The sequence below is a fragment of the Molossus molossus genome, unplaced genomic scaffold (assembly GCF_014108415.1).
Source record: "Molossus molossus isolate mMolMol1 unplaced genomic scaffold, mMolMol1.p scaffold_m16_p_4, whole genome shotgun sequence".
Classification (NCBI taxonomy): domain Eukaryota; kingdom Metazoa; phylum Chordata; class Mammalia; order Chiroptera; family Molossidae; genus Molossus; species Molossus molossus.
Window position 1 is genome coordinate 74154044 of NW_023425377.1, and position 20821 is coordinate 74174864.

The 20821-nt window shown below is 54.0% G+C and overlaps 1 protein-coding gene across 2 annotated transcripts in view; it reads right to left on the reverse strand.

Annotated features, from left to right (window-relative positions):
* The window catches only part of PDE4A (phosphodiesterase 4A), a 50553-nt gene extending 38412 nt beyond the window's left edge, over positions 1-12141 (reverse strand). Inside the window, exon 1 of one of the 2 annotated variants that reach the window (XM_036241072.1) lies at positions 480-724. In XM_036241072.1, the coding sequence (XP_036096965.1) occupies positions 480-724 (245 nt within the window). Of the gene's footprint in view, positions 1-479; positions 725-12107 lie in introns of those variants that run through there. The other variant, XM_036241074.1, reaches the window with a different exon arrangement.
* Between the last annotated feature and the right edge of the window lie 8680 nt (positions 12142-20821).

Genomic DNA, 20821 nt, shown 5'->3' on the forward strand with positions numbered 1-20821 from the left:
CATATCAGATGTGGCCGCCAGGCTGCCAGCCCGCCAGCCCCTGCAGCCCACCCGCGTATGGCCAGGAAGGGAACTTCCATTTGCCCTCCGTGTCAGGTGCACAAGGTGACCAGCGAGTCTGATGGCAAAGAAACCGAGTGCATCGCTGGCCCATTTTACAGGCCGTTAGAGTAAGGCCAACAGAACTCAACACGCGTCCTCATATCATCCTGGGTAGCAGGTTGGCCTCGCTCCCCTAAAGCCTGACGGCCGACTCAGGTCTGCACAGGAAGTGGGAAGGACATAGCGTTTATTGGGCGCTTACTGCATGCCCTATCAGACGTCTCCACGGCAACCCTGGCAGGCAGGGATGATTTTTATCGCTGCCTTATGACGGAAGAGGAAAAATGAGTCTGGGCAGTCAGCTACGAACTCCAGACACTGACGCGCTCCAGGTGGCTAGGGGAGACTCGAACCCACAGCCACCTGAGCGCACTTACCCAGCCCACGCCTGGCGGCTGAAATCCTGGAAGCTGCGGAGAACCCGAATGCGTCTGCGGAAAGTTGGGGACTGACTGGCGAAGAAGACCGGCGAGGAGGGCGGCGAACGTGGCCAGCGGGGTGCGCGCAGGGCCAGGGACTGGGGCAGGAACGCCTCATCCTCCGCCCCCGCCCCCGCCGCCGCTGCCGGGAAGGCCGCCAGCTGCAGCTCGGGGATGCAGTCCAGGCGGCGCGCCCGCGCCATGGCCGCGGGGGGCGTGGGGCGGCCCGGGCTTGGTGGGCGCTGGGGAGCAGCGCCGCCCACCCAGCGTGGCCCACGCAGACCGACAGTCCAGCCTTGGGGCCCACGGGCCCCACCCCGCCCGGTCGCCTTGGCCCTTCCGGCTTCGCGCTGGGGCCGCCTCTGGGGCGGGGCGGGACTAGGACTCCACAGGGCTGTAGCGGGGACACCCCACAGACCCCAGGGCCCCCACCCCCGCAGTCCCTCTGCCATCCTCACAATCTCCGGAAGCGTCTCTACAAACACCTGGCACACCCCCAAAATCTCGATGGGGGGGCTCTCACAACTCCCTGTGGTGTTGAGAGGCCCCACAGACCTCAGAGGCATCCCCAAAGTTCCTCAGCCCTTTCCACAATTCCAGAGGGTGTCCCCACCTATCCCTGAGACACCTCCCACACAACTCAAGGATAACCCCTCAAATACCTGGGTTCTGAGAGGCCCCCATGGACCCCTAGACACTCCCAAAGCTCCCCAGATGTCCCCTAGTAGTGTCATTGTTACTGAGACATCCCCACAAACCTTAGGGGTATCCCAAGAATCCCAGATGCACCTACAAATGACAGTGGTTCTTTGAGAAGCCCAAGAAACCTCTTCACCTAGATCCCAGGATCACTGTTACAGTTCCTCAGATGTCCCCCTTATCCTCTGGAGTACTCCCACCATCTTTGAGTCATGCAGAGACCCGGAGAGTACCACTGGAATCCCCCACAGCCACAGATCATTCCCATGGACATAGGCATGAGGGCCCTCAAAGCCTAGGGTCCCTTATAGATCCTAGGAATGCTTCCACAGTCCCTCAGAGGTCCCCCAATCCCTGAGTGGCTCCATTGCATCCATGAGACGCTCCCACAAATGCAGGGACCCCAACATAATCTCAGGAGTGCCTTCAGATGCAGGGGGTGCTCCAAAAACATGGAGATGCCTACAAAATCCTGTGGTGTCCCATAAACCCCAGGGGCACAACCAGATTCCTCCACGACTCCTAAAACAGTTCTACAACCCTAGGCTACTCCCAGAATCCAAGATGCATCCACAATCTTTGGAAACCCCCCAGAATACCTCCCTTAGCTTATGAAACATGCCTTACAACTCAGACACCCGTAGGAGATCTGAGTGTGTTCACAGTCCCAAGACACTCTTTAGAATCTCTTAGGCACATCTTGGAATTTGGGCCCTCACAGCTCATGAGGTGGCCCCAAGAGCCCAACCTCCCCTCAGTGCTGACTCCCACTCAGGCACAGTAGTACACAGGCATGAGGACTTTCTGCCCCACCCCACCCACGTGGCTCTGCATACCCAACAACTGTGACCCTGGGGAGCATGTTACCCCCTTTCACAGAGGAGAAAACTGAGACTCAGAGAGGTGAACACCCTTTAACAAAGTCAGCCAGCTGGTTATAAATCTGGAGCTTACTCCAACCTGTCTGTTGCGTTTAGGGTTTAGGAAAGGCGGAGAAGCTTGTTTTAAAAATAAAAGGGGGAGCCCTGGCTGGTTTGGCTCAGCCAACCAGTGTCTCAGGTTTGATTCCCATCAAGGGCACATATCTCAGTTGTGGTTTGTCCGCAGCCCTGGTCAGGGTCATGTGGGAGGCAACCAGTCAATGTGTCCCTCTCACGTGGATGTTTCTCTCTCTCTCTCCCTCCCTCCCACTCTATCTAAAGATAAATAGAAAAATATCCTCGGGTGAGGATTAAGACAAAAAATAAAAGGGGGAAAATAAATAAATAAAAGTAGGTCCTGGCAAGTGTCCTCAGTTGGTTGGGCGTCGTCCTGTGCACCAAAAGGTTGCTGGTTTGATTTGGGGTCAGGGCATATGCCTGGGTTGCAGGTTTGAACCCTGGTAGGGGGTGTGTGGGAGGCAGCCAACCAATGTTTGCTTCTCTCTGTATCTCCCTCTCCCTTCCTCTCTCTCTAAAATAATAAAACTATTTTTAATTAAAAATAAATTAAATAAAAAAGTAGGCAAATCTCTATTTTAGGCCCCACCTCTGTAAATACCATTCTACCTGTTGGCTCCACAGTCGTGGGGCCAGAGTTGGATGGCTCAGGCTTAAGTCTGGTCTCTGGTATGTAATCATTTGACCTTGGGACAGTAACTTCATTTCACTGAGTCTCAGTTTTCCCACTTGTAAAATGGGTATACTACTACACATCTTGTTGATAGACACAAAAAAAGGCTCAGAAAAGTGTCTGGACGTAGGAAGCACTCATTGTATGTTACTTATGACTATTATTATTATTTGACAAAACATTTATGAAGAGCTTATAATGTGCCAGTCACTGTATTAGCCAGATGATAATGATGATGATAGCAGCAAACCTTCAGAATGCTTCCTGAGATTCATCGCCTCTACCTATGATCTCATTTAATCCTCATAAAACACCTGCAAAATGACACTAGTGCTGTCCCAATTTTATAGAGAGGAAAACTGAATCTTGGGAAGACACAACCTGCTCAAAGTCACACAGCCAGTGAGTGGCTGATCCAGGCTCTACACCAGTGTTTGTTACCCTGTATTTTATTATTGCCTCCCTAAGGAGTAGCCTTTTTAGACATCCCCCCGTCACCTCCTCCATGAAATGTTAATACCACAGATACCCTGTATACTGTATGTATATGGGGGCTTTGTACACAATTTTTTTTTTACACATTCACCTCAATAACCAAATTTTGCACCCAAGGAGGTGATGCCACCTTGTTGGGAATACACAGTTTCCCAGCTTGGGCACTATTGACATTTGGCTCCTGATAATCATTTGTCCGTGGGGGCAGTCCTGTGTGCTTGCAGCAGCAGCAGAATCTCTGGCTACCTACTAGATGACAGTAGCACTCCCTGTGATGACAACTAAAATTAGTCTCCCAGCCATTGCCACATGTCCCCTGGTGGGGACAGAATTACTTCCTGGTAAGAACTCCTGCTCTAAACCCATTAAAACACATCACTGGCTACCAGGACCCCTTGGTCCAAGTACATACAGAAAGGAAAGACATTCACGTTTACCTGACCTTAGATTTCCTTGAATTGTTTTGCTGATCCCTCACATCAAACTTTGGGAATAGGTTCCTTACAGGCCCATTTCAGAGATGGAAGAGTCAAGGTCCAGAGGGGAAGTGACTTGGCCAGGGTCACCCAGCTCAGAAGACACAGACCTGGGTTATAAATTCAGTTGTCTAGCTTCAGGAACTGAGATTTTTAGCCACTAGGCCCTTCACAGTTCAGTTTCCTTCCAGCCCAATGACCTTCGTCCCTTCTTAGGAAATCAGATATATACTGAGACCTAAAGCCAACCTTGACTATGGCTTATAAGGCCCTACACAGAGCTGTCCCCTCACCTCCCTACTTCATTTCCCTTCACTCACCTCTTGCTCACTCTGCCCTGGCCACACTCACCTCCTACTTTTCTTCCAACATACACACTCCTACCTCAGGAACTTTGCACTAGCTGTTCCTGCTGCTTATCACCCTCATCCTTCAGACACCCACATACCATCCCCTCTCACTTAATTTAGGTCTCTGCTCAAATGTCTCCTCAGAGAGGCCTTCCCTGTCCCTCTTTTCTTCATGTCGCATGTGTCACCATCTGGAATTATCATTATCTCTTTACTTGCTATTTCATTTCACCCACTAGTCTGAGAACTACTGGAGGCAGAGACTGGTCTATCTCGTATCTTCAGTCACAGCCTGAAGATCTTCGGTCAATGTGAAATGAACAGTCCTGTTACAAATGAGGAAACCAAGGCTCAGATGATAAAGTCCTTTCCCAAGGTCACACAGCAAGTCCAGAGCAAAGTCTGGATTTGAGTTTTTACTTAAGAATGAAAACAGTGGCCCTGGCCGGTTTGGCTCAGCGGTTAGAGCATCCGCCTGCGATCCGGAGAGACCCGGGTTCGGTTCCCGCTAGGGGCATGTACCTTGGTTGCAGTTTGTCCCCGGCCCTGGTTGGTCATGCGGGTGGCAGCCACTTGATGTGTCCCTTTCACATCGATGTTTCCCTCTCTCTCTCTTCCTCTCTCTCCCTCCCACTCTGTCTGTACAAAAAATGGAAAAATGTCCTCGGGAGGATAAAAAAATAAAAAATAAAAAAAATAAAGAATGAAAACAGTGGGTCCAGAAGCCCCTCAAACTCTGTCCTCACCCTGCCAATCTGTGGCTGTCTCAGACCCAAAGCTCTGGTTTCCTGCAATTCAGAGGAGCTTGTAGTCCATCTGTACTGGTGAGAGAGGGGGCACTCTGGCAGCTAGGACCTGGTTTTATGATTGTATAGGATACCCTCATTCTCTCTGCTGAAGTCATTTTGAGGAAGTGCAATTCTCAAAATACCAGCTTCTGATTGCCCAACCCTAATGTCAGCCACCTCAGCCTTACCACAGCAGATCTTATTCAGCCCGGTTTACTGATGAGGAAACTGAGGCACAGAAAGGCCTGATCGCTGGCTCCAGGTTACACAGAGTAATCGGGCAAGGGCACAATCTGAATCTTACCCACTGGTTTGGAGCCAAGGAGACCTGGTTTTTAACACCAATTCTGTCCCTCTTGGCTGTGTGACCTTGGGCAAGCCACTTCATCTCTGTTTCCTCGGCACAATGGAAAGCCAAAGATACTGCGAATTAAGACGCAAGTTGGTGTTAGGAGGCCCTGACCTGGGTGGGCATGGGCAAGCCCCCAGAGGCCAGACGGGAACTCCGCATTCTCAACTTTTCTGCGTAGTTCCTCTCTAACCGCCAGGCGGCGGTGTCCAACGCGCTCGGCTGCGGGGTGGAGGATGTGGATGGCGGTCTGGTTCCAACCCACCCGGGGAAGACGAAGACCTCACCCGCAGCCTGCGATCGGCCGGCCCGGCGCCCGCATTCCGAGGTGCTCAATAACCATGAAATAATAATACGAGGCGCCGCAGCAGTGGCGGCGGCAGCGACTTTGCTCTGTTTCGGGACGAGTCCGGGAGGCAGATCCAGACTCGGAGCGCACACTTAACCTGTACCTTTTCCCTCGTCCAGCAGGGGGCGCGCGGAGACACGCGCTCCCAGTACACATCCAGGGACTTGGGAGCGCCAGAGACAAGGGGAGGCGAGGACCCAAATGGGCACAGAGAGACCGCGGGCCAGAGAGGACCCCAGTCCCGCTGCCTTCACCCCCTCCTGGAGCCAGACAGGGAGTGTTTGCGGGTCCAAAGTGGGGCAATGGGGAGTCAACTAGTTGGTTACACCCCTCAATTAAGGCAAGCTTCCCCCTGCACACTCCCAAACCTAACCACCACAGTCCTTCTCTTCCTCGAGCACCATCTGCCTCTTGACAGATCGTGGCGGTGTCATGACTCAGCCCTGCAAAGCGCCAGGAGCGCAGGCTCATACATCCCCAGGTCCGGTGGGGGCTGTGGGGTGTGGATGCCAACTCAGATGGGGGCAGTGCTCTCTCTCTGGGTATTCCTATGACTCAAGTCTGGAGGGTTCTCTGGACCCCCTTTTTGGTGGCTGCATGAACTCCAATGTGGAAAGCGCTGGAACCCCCTGTATATGCACTGGTAAAGCCCCCTCTCTGGAGAATGGGCTGGCAGAATGCCCATTCTAAAAAGTGAGGTTCCCATTGGAGGCCTCTCGGTTCCCCCTTCTTCTCTCTGCCTAGGAGTGGGGGAAGGACACTGGCACCAATGCCCTCCCTCCAGCCACAACCCCTGGAGGCTACACATGCCACAGTGAAACAGAAACCTGAGTCCCTGAGGGCTGTGGTTAAGGTTCCTGTTTTTTCTTCCCATCCTGGAGGTACAGGATCTATGCAGGCCCCACCTCCACTCCCAAATCCAGATCCATGAGTAACTAGCTACCGAGCTCTCACTGTGTTAAGTCCTTTACACACATCCCCAATCTCACAGACCTCTCAAGCCGACCCCCATAGGGCAGTGCTGACAACAGCCCCATTGTACAAATGGGAAAACTGAGGCTCAGAGAGGGCACGACCTTGTGCCAGAACATGCACGCATCAGACAGACCTGTGTTGGAATCTCAGCTCTGCCATCTCCTGGTTGTGTGAGCTTGGGCAAGAAGAAGGGTCTTTGCCATGCTAGGCCTCAGTTTCCCCATCTAACCAACAGGAATACCTCAAAAGGCACTGGAGATGAGGACTTGTAAAAAATTCTCCTGCACAGAGCCTGAGAATGAGCCATTATGAGATAGATGCCAGTAAGATAATGATGATTATTACCATTCAACCACTGTCCCTGAGAGTCAGTACCCCAGAGACCAGGCTAGGGGGCAGTCCTTGGGGCCTTAAAAGTGGTTAGGGTCCAGACCTGGCTGGTTTTGCTCAGTGGTTACAGCATCGGCCCACGGACCAATGAGTTGCAGGTTCGATTCCGGTCAAGGGCACGTACCTCGGTTTCAGTTTGTCCCTGGCCCTGGTCGGGTCATGTGACACAGAGGCAACCAGCTGACGTGGAGCCACATCAATGTTTCTCTCTCTCTCCCTCCCACTCTATCTGATGACAAACAGAAAAATATCCTGGGGTGAGGAATGAAAAAAAAAAAGAATAAAAAAGTGGTTAGGGTCCAGTTCCTACTGCACCCCACCCCCTCACTGGTCTCTCAGGACAGTGGCCTGGTATGCTGCCCTTGGTCTTGGTATTTCCTGTTGATTCCAGCTTTGTTTTCCTTCAGCTCCTCTCCTGTTCCCTTTGGGAAACAGCAGGCTGTGAGGAGTGGGGGAAGCAGTTCTGGGGCTGGGTGTGTCCCAAATGGAGGTGGGTGGAGGTGGCCTGGGGGTCTCTGGAACCTGCTGGAGGTCCCCAGAGCTAGAATAGTAGGTAACAGCCTACAAGGTCCTCCCTTGGGAACTCCAGGAATAAGAGGCTAAAATCTGTCTTAGTGATGTTCCAAGCATAGGGGTACCCATGGGGGTCAGGAAAAGCACACAATCAAAGCTGTCAGTCACACATGTCACCAGAGCACATACAGTCAAACCTCAAGCATCACTAGAACACCAGGTAGTTAGAAAACAGCACATCAGGCGGACAGGAACACACCCAGAAGTCAGAGCACTTTCCCAGACACAGGACACACCAGCAGTCTCAATTTCAGTTTCTCAGGGAGAACAGACAGTCCTGCTGACACAATAATATTGTCCTGGGAGTGTACACATCACAGTGCCACAAGCACTGCATCCCAGGAATGTACACAGTAACAATCATTGTCCCAGCAGCACACAGAGTCACTGTCATGATCACTGTATTGAAAGCAGACACACTCACTCTGTCACAGTCACAGCAGCCCAACAACACACACAATCAGTAACACAATCACAATCCTGGGAGCACATACAACCACACAGTCACAGTATTCCAGTAGCACAGTCACTGTCACAGTCCTAGAAGCACACAGTCACAAAATCACGGTGCTTGAAGCACACACAGTCACCATGTTACAATCACAGGACCGCAGAAGTCCAGGCAGAATACCCAGTCAAGGTAGCCACAGCTGGTCATACCCCAGCAGCTGGGGCAAAGTCAGGTCAGTGAGAGGATACAGTCTGAGCCAGCCCAACACACCCCCTCACTAACACTGTCACCTGGGGAGGCAAGGATTCCTTCACCCTGTGCTAGGACTATGCACCCCCTGGACACTGCTCCCTCCTCTATGAAGCTACTGAACCCTGAGAAGTGGGCTCCACCCAGCACACAGCCCCCAACACAGTGCTCACCAAAGCGACCCTTTCTTGATTTCTGACTCCAGCTGCTGCAGAGTGAGTCCACAAATGACCCCCACCCCATAGTCCTCTATATAGTCTAGGGCCTAGAAGAACCCTGAAAGTCACTCAGCCTGGAGGAAACTCTGGTCTTAGCAGGTGCCCCATAGGACATCCCCAGTTAATCTAGCTTTCAGTACAGTGCTTCTAGGAAAGTCCCTTGAAGTGGTACCCAGCCTAGCCACTGTTCTGTACAGTCATCAATTAGGGATACAGACTCCTAGAGCTGCAGCCATCAACCCAGGCCCCATTAATATCACACTCAGTATGTTGCCCCCTAAGTCGACCCCAGGATCGGCTTCAGTAGAAAGCCTCGGGTATAGTGTACTACTAAGGATCAGGTCCTGGATACCCTGCAGTAGAACTCCTCCACCCCCACCCCGGCCAGTCACACTGACCCCAGCCCGCATCACAGCGCCCCCTGCGCTCTGCGGGGAGCGTAGCATCATTCCTGCGCGCCTATCCGCTCCTCGCGCGTCCACCGCCTGGAGTCTTACCGCCTGCAGCTGCCTCCGCCCGCGCCGTTGCTGCCGGTGCTGTGGAAGGACGAGGGCCAGGACATGCGGGACGTGCGCAAGCCGGGACGGTCACCGGTGTCCACAGCGTCAGCGCGCTCTATGGGCCGGTGTGGTGGCCGCTCCGGCTCTGCGCGCTCTGCGCTGTCCGAGTAGCCACGTTGCTGGATACGGATAGGGGTTCGCGGCTGTCGCCACAGGTGCTGGGGAGGCGGCTTCAGGGTGGCCTGGCCCTCTCGGGGCCCGGACAAAGACAGGCTCCTCTCCGAGGGGGCGACCGGGGGCTCCATGTCGCCGGCCCCTACCTGCACCCCAGGGGGCCGCGGCCTTTCCACTCTGCACCCTACTCAGCTACGCGAGAGCCGACGCGCCCGTATCCCCGCAGGCGCGCCCGGCCTCGGTGGGGCCATGGCGCCCCGGGGACAGACCCGGGGGCGCTACGGGCCGATCGCCCCCGGGCCGGGCGCCAAAGCTTCAAGCCGACGCTTGGAGCTCCGCTCCGTGCGGGCAGCGCTCTCCGCGCTTGGCGCCTGGTTCGGCGCCAGCCCGGGTTCCCCGCCCCGTCCCGCCCCTCCCCGCCCCCTGCCCGTCGCGTTTGTCAGCACCGCCCCCCTCCTCCTCGGTCCCCGCCAGTGGGGAGCAGTCACCCAAGGGGGGGAGCCTTCCCGCCCACGCAGAGCCCCGCTCCCGGTGGGGAGGGGCGCCAGAGCGCAGCTGTCTCCAGAGTGCCCTGCCTAGCACCGGCGCGCACCGGCAGGAAGGAGTTAAACGGTTAATCCAATCGAGAAGACACCGGAGTGGTTGCCGGTGTGTCAGTCAGTCCGTCCATCATGGCGGGGCGGAGCCGGTGCTGGCGTGTCCTCGCAGCTACCCGTGGCCGGGGGAACGTATGGGAAGTGGTCCCATTGCCACAGACGCGGTCCCTGCGGCGGGCAGCGGCGGTGTGTGGGGCATCTCCTGTCGGTGGGTCGGAGGATGGTGATGGTCTGTGCCCAGGGCGGAATGTGCACATTCGTGGCCCCTTCCGATGGTTGTCTGTGTTTTTGGTGTCCTGGAAGTGTGTGTGCGCACGTGGTTGGCTGCCGCGGTCTGCCTGTTTCTTTGGATTTGGCTGTGTATGTGTGCCTGTGGGTGAGGGATGTGCACACACGTGTGCTGCCTGTTGGGAAAGTGTGCGCCTCTGCAGAGTCTGTTTGGGTGGCCTGGGGGTACTTCATGTGTTCCCACGCCTTTGGGTGTGTACTGTGGTTGGTCGGTGCTTGCGGAGTTGTGCGCGCGATTCAGCCTCGGTTGTTTGACCCTCGTGTCTGAAGGAGTCCATGTGTGTTGGTGAGTGTGTGGTAGGCCTGGGGCCGATTTGGGGTGTTTCTAGTGTGCCTCTTTGGTTCCCCTGTGACTCCTGGAGGACACCCCGCGGCCGATACTCCGGCTCCCCGCCCACCGCTTCTGTGTTTCGCTGCCTCTTTCAAAGCACTTCTGCAGGAGGTAAACTGAGGCAGATCCCCGGCAGCCGCGGGATGCACTCCCACGCTCTTTTCAGGCGAGTAAACAGCCTCCTCCCCCCGGGCCCCAGCCGGCAGAGCCCCACTTCCGGCACCTAAATCGGGAGTCTCCGTGACTCACGCTCCCGCCTCCCGCAGCTCCGTGCGGAGCCAGCAAGCTGGCGCACAGAGCAAGCGGGATCCAAGGGTCCCCTTTCCCCAACCCGGCAGTCCTTTGCTGAGCTCTGATGTCAGCCCCGCAGGGGGAGCGCCCCGATGCCCCACCGCCCGACGGAGGCGCTCAGATGCTAACCGATTTAGGTGGGAGTCCGCGAAAACAGGCCCTTGCCTCGGTGTTCCTCCCTCACGCGCTCCCCTGGGCAAACCGTACCGTCTGCCACCGCCCCCCACCCCCGCACAGTTCTTATATTTAAAAAAAAAAAAAAGCAGCTCGTCTCCAACCCTCCAACCCCCACAGCCGCTTTTCTCCCCGCTAGAGGGGGCTCCAGGCGTGGGCGAAGGTGGAGCAAGAACCAGCTCCCCATCAGCAGCAGTAGGGTATCCCAGAGGTCAGAAGTGTGTCCCCAACCTCTCTCAGGGATCGTCCCCGAAAGTTCATACTCAACCAGCTTCTAGGGGATTTGCAAAGGTTGCCGGTCCTACCCAGATCAATTGAGGGGCCTGGGCTGGGTCAAAGTTTTGGGGAGTAGGGGGGCTGGAGCATTGTCCAGAGCCCTGGAGGCACCGCGGGATGGGAGGGGTCAGGCTACAGGGGGGTTACAAAAGAGGAAGGACACAAGACAGTAGGTCAGGCTGGTAGCCTGAGGCTGAGACGGATCAGCCTTTTAAGGTGCAGAGGTAAGAGGGTTTTTGAGGGGGTGGGGGTGGAGGAGGTACATTAGACCACCAGAAGTGGGAATGACACTCACTTCTTCCTCCTAGTTGTGAATGAACCATTGTACCATGATCCCAGCAGAAACTCTAAAAGCCTTCCAGTTGAGTAGATGAAAGGGGTGGGGAGATCAAGGCTGCAGAAAACAGTGGCCTGGGGAGGGCAGTGGGGACAGGGGCCCTCGAGCAGCCAGGACCAGCTCAGCAAGATGGGGGTTGGAGTGCCCTGGGAGGATCCCTATGAGAAATATCAAGAAAATGCAACGTAAAGGCTCACAGATACCGCTCACATCTCCCCAGGAGAAAGAAAAATGCCAATCCAGACCTCCTCCAGGATCCCACCTTCCCCTTTAAGTCCTAGAAAAAACATAATCCTCCTAGGAGGGTAAATAGAGGTGCACAGCAGACTAATTAGAAGCCTGCTCCCGAGCCTGGCCCAGCTCTCTGAATGTGAGGGCACCTTTAGGGGCTGGGGAGCTGAAAACCCTGGTGGCAACCTTTGCTGACTCAGGCAGCAGCAAAATGTAAGAAGGGGTTTCTAGAGGCTGCAATGGGGCACTGTGGGGGAGGGGTGTCACAGCCTGACCCACCAGGCTCCAGAAGGCGTTTCAGCTGATTTTGCAAAAGGCAGGAAGCCTGGAGCACAGAAAGGGCTGGTGGCTGGACCTAGCCCAGCTGGCCCTGTTCCTCCACCCTACCTTCCAGCCTGGTCCCCCTCCTGCCTACCTGTTGGCTCTGGTGATGGAAATCCGTGGAGGGATCAGAAGTGGCAGCGTCGTAGGCCGTGGGGGCACAGGGTCCCCAGGCTCTGAGGGCTCAGGGTCTGCCCAGCCCAGGCCAGGACCAGTGGAGAGGCGACGGCGAGGGCGTCGAAGGTTGGCCCCCAGAATGTTGCTATGGCTGGGTTCAAGGGTCTCCCCCGGCCTCTAAAGAGGGACAAAGGCGGGATGGGTGAATGGCCTGGCTAGGCAGCTAGCTGTGAGCCCCTCCCTAGCCAGCTGGGAGAGGATGATGGAGGTATAGGCTCCTTGTGCCCCCCCCCCCGTTGGAGCCACTCGCTGATCCCTACCACAGAGGATGCCTTTTCACCCATTATTTCTAAGGGGTTCCCCTTCTCAGCCATAATTTTGGTGGGGGTTCCTCTTAATGTTTCAGCCCTGCGACTCTGGGCCCTCATGCTTGTACAGTGTCCCTCACATGAGATCTCTCTAACACATCACCTTTTTAGGGTCTCTTCTCACTCTCCACATCTAAGCAGCCCCCTCTTGGTCTTAATGTCTGTGGCCCCTCTCACATCTGAGATCCTCAAGACCTCACCCACAGCTCCACCCACAATCCTTTCTCGACTTCAGAAGCACCTTGGCAGACCCAGCCTTCTGCTCCTGGGCAAAGGGACTCTTAATCCTGGCAGCAGGAGAATAAATGGAATCAAGGGAATAAACTGAGACATGAGGGGTCCCTACTCCTCGCGACCACTTAGTGAACAGCTGTGGTCACTAGAGGGCGCCCGTCCCCATACGGCACAAGGCCCGCCCCCAGCCCGGGCCCCGCCCCTCACACCTCGTCCCCGGTCCCGGCCACCGATAGGACACTGCGACTCCTCTTCATCCCGCCAACCTAGTGCTCCGTTGGGGCTCCGGGGACCATGTCGGCCCGAGCTAGCGCCTCCTGCAGGACCAAGGCAAAGGCATCCACCATTAGCACCCTGGGGCTCCCCCTGCCGGCTGGGCTTGGAACCCACCCCCGCATGTCAATTGCCTCTCCGGGGCGTGACACCAGCAGGCTACTGACGCACTGCCTGCCTTTGACGTTGCCGCCCGTTGCCAGAGCGACAGCTGACGCACAGCTGGGCTCCTGACAGCGTCAATGCGGGTGTCGCCCAAGCACACACACCCCGCCCCCTTCCTCCCGCTGGGTCTAACTCCGGCCCGGCCCGGGGATTGACCAGGCAGAGAAGACCTGGAGCTCCTAGAGTCCGCCGCATGTGGCGCATGATCTGAGATAGGGGCCCACCGAAGCGTCTCCTCGGAGCTGTTGGGCCTTTAAGCCTAAACCCGAAATAGCTCAGATGTGCGGGGGCCGGGCGCAGAGAGACGCCGGCTTGGGCACAGATGGGGGACGCGCAAGTAGAGGCGCACTGAGACAGACAGGGACGTGTGGAAATAGAAACAGACAGGGACACAGACGCAGCTCCGGATGCTGAGTGAGCTCTGCTGCAGGCGAGCCTTGTCTAAAAGCTTGGGGGAGGGAAAAGCTGGCTCACTTCACCTTCTCACCCGGACGCTGCAAATTACTGCTGTGTGTGTGGCCGTGGTTCAGTGACTTAAACACTGAGCCTTACTTTCTACTCTGAAATGGAATGATAATTTCTATGGGGTCCATGTGAGAAGGAAATGAGATCAGATCATACTGAATTCTTATAAAAGAGTCGCTGGCACCCAGTAAGTGCTTAATAAATGCTGCTAACATCTGAACTTGTGGGAGCCTGTTAGACCCCAAATCAGATCCCTCCACAGCTTTTACATGTCTCAGAGTAAAAGTCCTCAACAGGAGGCCCACGCAGTCCTTTCGGGTGTGCCCAGCCACCTTCCTGTCCTCACCTCCTCCCACTCTCTGCCTGGATCACTCTCATCCATCCACACTGGCCTCGACTATTTCTGGACACATCAGACACTCTCCAGCCTCAGGGCCTTTGCACTTGCTGTTTCTACTGCCTGGAACTCTCTACCCTTGAATAATCACAGCCCCCTCACATCCTTCAGGTCTTTGTTCACATCTCACCTTTTCAGGTGTTTCTCCTGGCATTTTCTACTGTGTCTCTGTTTAAAGTTGGCAGGCCCTCAAGATTCCTAATCTCCTTATCTTGCTCTAATTTTCCACAGCACTATCACCTCATAACATACTATGTAATTTATTTATTACATTTATTGTCTGTCTCTTTCCAAAATAGAATTATCAACTGCAGTAGGGCAAGAATATTTTATTCATTACTGTATCCTCAGTGCCTAGAACTGAATCTGGAATATCATAGGCTCTTACTATTTGCTCAGTGTCTGGTTGTTATTTGAGGACTCTAGCATATTTATAAAGTTCCTAGTAGATCTACTTAGTAGAACTACTAGTAGTTCCTAGTAGACTAGCTACTTACGCCCTATTTTGGCTCTTATTTCTTTTTCTTACTTTACTGCATTAGCTAGCACTTCAGTTCAATGTCAACTACTAGAAGTGAATGTAAACGTCATCTCACTGGCCCAATATTTAGCACCAGGCTGCAATAGAGAGTTGTTGAACAAATAAATGAATGTATAAAGATAGCTTAAAGGTCACACCCACTTCTCAGCCAGACTGAACAGTCCATGTTTTGAGTTCCCACTCCTGCCTGTTCTCCACCCATTAAAGCACTCATCATTTGGGGTAATTATCTGTATTCCCTATTAGAACTTTGTGAGGGCAAGAAATGCTACCCATTTCATCATCTAGGTCCCCCACACATAGTCTCAATGAATGCTGAGTGAATAACACAGACACAGGGAGAAAAAGGCACCATCTCTGTATATACACAGACAGATACATATGCTCAGAGAGGCAGAGAAAGGGCCACATAGCACAGGCTGTGCTTAGGTTCCAGAATTAAACTGACAAACCTGCATTCAAATCCTGGTTATGCTACTTATTAGCTGTATACTCTTGGGCAGGTCACCCAGCCTTTCTGAGCCTCAGTTTCCTTGTCTGTAAAATGGGGATAATATTCATACCTACTTGAGGGGATTGTTGTGAAGATAAAGTGAAGCAAAGCATGTAAGGTTCTGAACACAGTGCCTGGTAAATAGTAGGTTCTCACAAAACAGTAGTCACTGTTTTATATAGTAATGAAAACAATTAGCACTGTTGTGTTGACTTACACAAAGCTATAGCAGACATGGGAGAGAGTAACATATTCACAGAGACATCACTTCCTCCCATCCTCCCCCTCACTACACCATCCTCCTTGCTGTTTCTCAAACACTCCAAGCATGTTCAGACCTATGGGCCTTTGCACTTGCTGTTCCCGCCATCCAGAAAACCAGCCTCAGATATCCTGTGCTCTCTCCCCCACCAATCTCCCTGACTCTGCTTTTATTTTGTTTGTTTTATACTTACAGCATTCTAACGAGACATAGACTTTACCTCCTATTTTTTTTATTAGCTTTTGCCTGTCTTTTGATTAGGATATGAGGTAAAGTGTTGGTTTGTTTCGTTCCCTGCTAGGACAATGCTAACATATAATAGGTGCTGAACAAATAGCTGTTGAATGAATGAATGAATGAATGAATCTGGTTGACTCCCTCATCTTTTTTGGTCTCTGCTCAAAGTCATCTCCTTCCAGATCCTTCCCTGACAAAATGCTTCCCCCAACCCTATCATTCTTTGCCTCTCACTCAGCTTTATTTTTCTTCTTAGCTCTCATCACCCCTGACATATCTTTATGTTTCTGCTCTCCTCAACCCCTTAATTTCACGAGGGCAGGGGATTTTTCTGTCTTGTTATAGCTGTATCAAGGACCAGTTCATGGACATGTAAACTGTGCAGTCCCACAGGGCCCTACGCTTAGAAGATTTAATGCGCTGCTAATATTGTCTTGAAGTTCTTCATAATTTTAAACAGAGGCCCTGCATTTTCATCTTTCCCTGGGCTCTGCAATTGTGTACCCAGTCCTGGCTATATCCCCAGTACCTGAAACAGCCCATGGTAGGTGTTCAAGCACTTGTGCAATGAAGGAAGGAATGGAGGAGTGGACAGCCAGAGGAGTCCCACAGGCCAGGGTAGAGAAGTGAGGAAAACGCAGGCCATCCCTGTCCTGACACCTGTGCATTTTCAGAAATCAGTCCTGGCAGAAAGTTGGACACAGGAGGCAGGGCATCCGCCTCTAAGCCTGCTTTCCCTTCCCCTGGGCAGCAGGCCATCTGGGGGTGTGGGGGTCCAGATGGCAGAGCAGGCCGCTCTGGGCAGATGGCACCAGGCTCAGACTGAGGGGCATTTTACCCCCCTGACTTGTCAGCGCCAGTCAACAGTAGTCCAGTCTGGGAGCCCCTGGCCTGGCCTGGCAGAGGAGAGCTGGCTTCACCCATCCTGACATTCCCCCACCCTCTCTCAGAAGGATATGAGGATGGGTAGCCAAACAAGAGGGAAGGAAGTGAGGATAAAGGCCTGTCCAAACCTTGGCCCTGAGCATCCAGGCCTGAGAATCTCCATGCTTGGTGCCGAAGCAGGGCTGGGAAAAACTTAGAGGCCAGGAGCGTCTGTGTGTGTGTGTGTGTGTGTGTGTGTGTGTGTGTACACACACACGCGCACGCGCGCATGTATAAGACTTTGTACACAGCACTGGCCGGTTGGGCTCAATGGTTGGAGCATCGGCCCGTGGACCAGAGGGGCCCGGGTTCAGTTCCTGCTAAGGGCATGTACCTCGGTTGCAGTTTGTCCCTGGCCCAGGTTGGGGTTGTGTGGGTGGCAACCACTCAACCACTAGATGTGTCTCTCTCATGTCGATGACTCTCTCTCTTCCTCCCTCTCTCCCTCCGCTCTATCTCAAGATAAATGCAAAAATGTCCTCAGGTGAGGATAAATTAAAAAAAAAAAAAGAGGACTTTGTACACAGTGCTGCATGTGCAACTGGATATGTGGAATTTTATGTGAGTCTGAGTTTGTGTAGTTGAGACCAGAGAATACCTGCAGGAGTGTATGTGACAAGGTGACACCACATCAGTCTATGTAGGCATGAGGATGGGTGTATGTGTGACTGTGATGAGTGTATGTTTTGAGAGTCTAGGGCGGAGGTACGTGCATGTGGATGCAAGAGGAAGCAGCTTTTCACAGTGGTTTGAAATCCTGATTTTGGGTTCAGATCTTTGCTCAGCCACTTACTAGCTATGTGGCCTCAGGCACATTATTTAGTTTCTCAGTATAGGGTGTTAGTACAAGTACGCTTGTTTGGATGTGTGTGTGTGTGTGTGTGTGTGTGTAGAGTAATTAAACTCCAGGAGATCTTCCTGGATAGCCAATCTAATGTGGAACCTTTCATTTATCCTTCCTGTCACAAGCTGTCCTAATCACAATTTGTTGTTATATACTCATTTTTTTCTGTTTCCCCCACTACATGTGAGTTCCACAGGGGCAGGGAGTTTTGTTCTGTGCACTGCTGTGTCCCCAGCACCTGGTATAGAGTAGGCACTGAATAATTGTTGAATGGATGAATGCAGGGCTGTTGGTGTAGTACAGAGAGAGAGGTAGATGCTGGCTGGGTATCATGGGTTCCTGGAGGGCCCTGTGCCCAAGTCTGGTCTCTATTCTCTTCCTTTCTCAGCTATTGACAATCATTCCTTCAGCCATCCCCACTTTTATGAGAATATTGACACTTCATCAACTCCCTGTATCACCTTTGACAATATCTGCCCCTTCTCTGGGTCTTAGGGACTCACTCACCTCATTTGTAAAATCGGAGGATGGGCTCTGGCCGGTTGCTCAGTGGTTAGAGCATTGGCCTGCAGTCCAGAGAGACCCGGGTTCAGTTCCCACTAAAGGCACATACTTAGGTTGCAGTTTGTCCCCAGCCCTGGTTGGGGTCCTGCGGGAAACAGCCATTGGATGTGTCTCTTTCACATTAATGTTTCTTTCTCTCTCTCTCCCTCCCACTCTATCTGAACAAAAATAGAAAAATGTCCTCGGGTGAAGATTAAAAAAAAAAAGGGAGGATGGATGGACTGGTTCATGATAAGCCTTCTTCCTGATCTAAAGTGCTATGGAAATACTTCCCCCCCCCCTCAGATAGAGCGGGAGGGAGAGAGGGGGAGAGAGAGAGAAACATCCATGTGAGAGAGACAAATCGACTGGTCACCATCCACACGACCCCAAATGGGGATGGGAACAAACTGCAACCGAAGTACATGCCCTTAGCGGGAACCGAACCCGGGACTCCCTGGTCCGTGGGCCCATGCTCTAACAGCTGAGCCAAACTGGCCAAGGCTAGTTTTTTGTTTTTTTTTAATCCTCACCCAAGGGCATTTTTTTTGCATTTATCTTTAGATAGAGCGGGAGGGAGAGAGGGAAGAAGAGAGAGAAACATCGATGTGAGAGAGACACATGACTGGCTGCCACCCACACAACCCCAACTGGGGCCAGGGACAAACTGCAACCGAGGTAATGCCCTTAGCGGGAACTGAACCAGGGTCTCTCTGGACCGCGGGCTGACGCTCCAACCGCTGAGCAAACTGGCCAGGGCCAGGGCTAGTTTTAATCTAATTCTCTCTTTAATTCATCCGACATTTATTGAACACTGATCTGGACCTGGCCCTGCCCTCATGGAGCTGAAGTGGAAAAGGAAAGCAGATACAAATCAGAATTCTCATTTAATCTCCAGCACCAGCATCCCCCACCCCCACCCCAGCCATTCTCTAAGCCTGGTGGAATTTTAGTCCTCACAGTATGAAATCACTGTGGGTATTTCTGTTTACACACTGATCTTGCTCCCTTACCCATCTTGAGAGTCAGTAGAGCAGGGACCCGGCTTGTCTTGGTTGCTGCACCCCCACAGCCTGGCTACAGTGCCCTGGCACATAGTAGGCACTTGGGAAATAGAGGTGAAATGAGCTAAGAAATAAAAATTATGGAGCAAGAACAGGCTCACATGCATGACCTAGCAGATGCCTTGATATGTCATTACCCATTTTACAGATGGGGAAACTGAGGCTCAGAAAGGCAAAGCTTTTGCTGGGTCCTACTGCAGCTAAGAGTGTGTGGCTATGGGATACAGCAAAGGAAACCTGGAGAGCCCAGAGGAGCATTCCCAGCCTCCCACCCACCCCACCTCACAGGTACAAGAAACAAGGGTGGGGGGGAGAGGGGTGCGTTATGGCAGGGAGACCAAAGGAAACTGCAAAACACCGTCTCTATCTACAGCGCTGATGCTGTGTCGGCAGATTAGAAAAAGCTTGGCTCTGATTGGGGAGCTTCCGGAGCCCGCTCCCCAATTTTAGGAGCAGGGGCTCCTGGGATCCTCTTTAACTGAAGTCAGGCAGCTCCAGTCTCCGAAGCCAGGGAGAGACCCTCGCATCTACCCGGGAATCCCCAGCATAAGGGGACCTCCCCACACACTCCCAGCCCAGAGGCAGGCCTGAAGCCCTCAAAGGGTGTACTGGGGGCCCTGGCATTTTTGTGGAACGGGGTAAGCCCTCACCGTCCTGACCCCCTCCTTCTGGGGCGCCTGATACCCCTCCCCACCGCAGCTCGCAGCAGGAAGCTTACCTTGCAGGGGGCGCTGGAGAGGGGATGCCCCGCCCTCTCCAGCCAGGGGATGGGGCGGTGGGAGGGAAACGGGGATGTCCAGACCCTTTGTTTGCTGGTGTGTGTGTGTGTGTGTGTGTGTGTGTGTGTGTGTGTGCGCGCGCGATTACGAGACCGGCTGAGATGTGGGTCCGTGCGCGCGCGTGCCCGGGCCGTGACGGCCTCTGAGATGCTGGACTGTCCCAGCTGGAGCGAGAGGGGAAAGGGAGGGGGACTCCCGCACCCGCCCGCTCACTGGTGAGTTTGAATGGAGCTCGAGGCGGAGGGGCGGGAGCTTTGGTTCAGATGGTCCCACCCCCTCCCCAGGCCGGGGAATCCCCCAATGTGGAGACTTTTACTCCATTCTCTCCAGCTTCCTTTCTCCAAACGCCCTTTCTGGGGGAGTCTGGGAAGAGGCGCCTTTCACCCGAGGGGCCGGAGCTCCTCCCATCCCACCCGCCCCCCACGGAGCGCCCTTTAATCTGAGATAATCCTGGCCCTAGGCTGCAAATACAACCTTTTATCCGGGTTTCAAAGCGTGGGTTGGGATTTACGAAAGTGTGTGTCTGGGTTAGCCCAAGCTCAGAGTAACGGAGTCCTTAGAGCCCGGCGGAGGAAGAGGGCCCCCCACCAAAGGGGAGAGACTACGAGCGGTCCACGATGAGGAAAGCCCCCATCAGCACCTCCACGAGGCCCACGGCAACACCCCCCCCCCCCACGCGGGGCCAGAAGCCCTGGCCGCTGGCTAGACATTAGTGACACCCTGCGGTCGCACAGGGATACGCCGCCGCGGACCCGCTCCGGAGACACGTGGGGGGGGGGTCTGGGTGATTCGAGAGTGGGTGTGTAGGCGAGTCCCCGCTCACGAGTGGCAGAACATAGGATCGGGACAAAAAGGCTGTGGTCCGAGCCGGAAAAATACCAGTCCCCAAGGCAGGGCCACGTCGCGGCCACTCAACGGCAGTGTCGTATCCCTCCTCCACTTAGACCCGGCTAGGGCAGGGTCCTGCACCCCTCATTTTGGGAAGGTCCCCTCAGATCACATCCCACCCCGATTCACAGAGGACAGGGGACGGGTCTCCTCGCTGAGGCCCCGCCCCTGCAGTAGGTTCAGGCAGTCACTGTGGCGTGGCTAAGAGGACAAT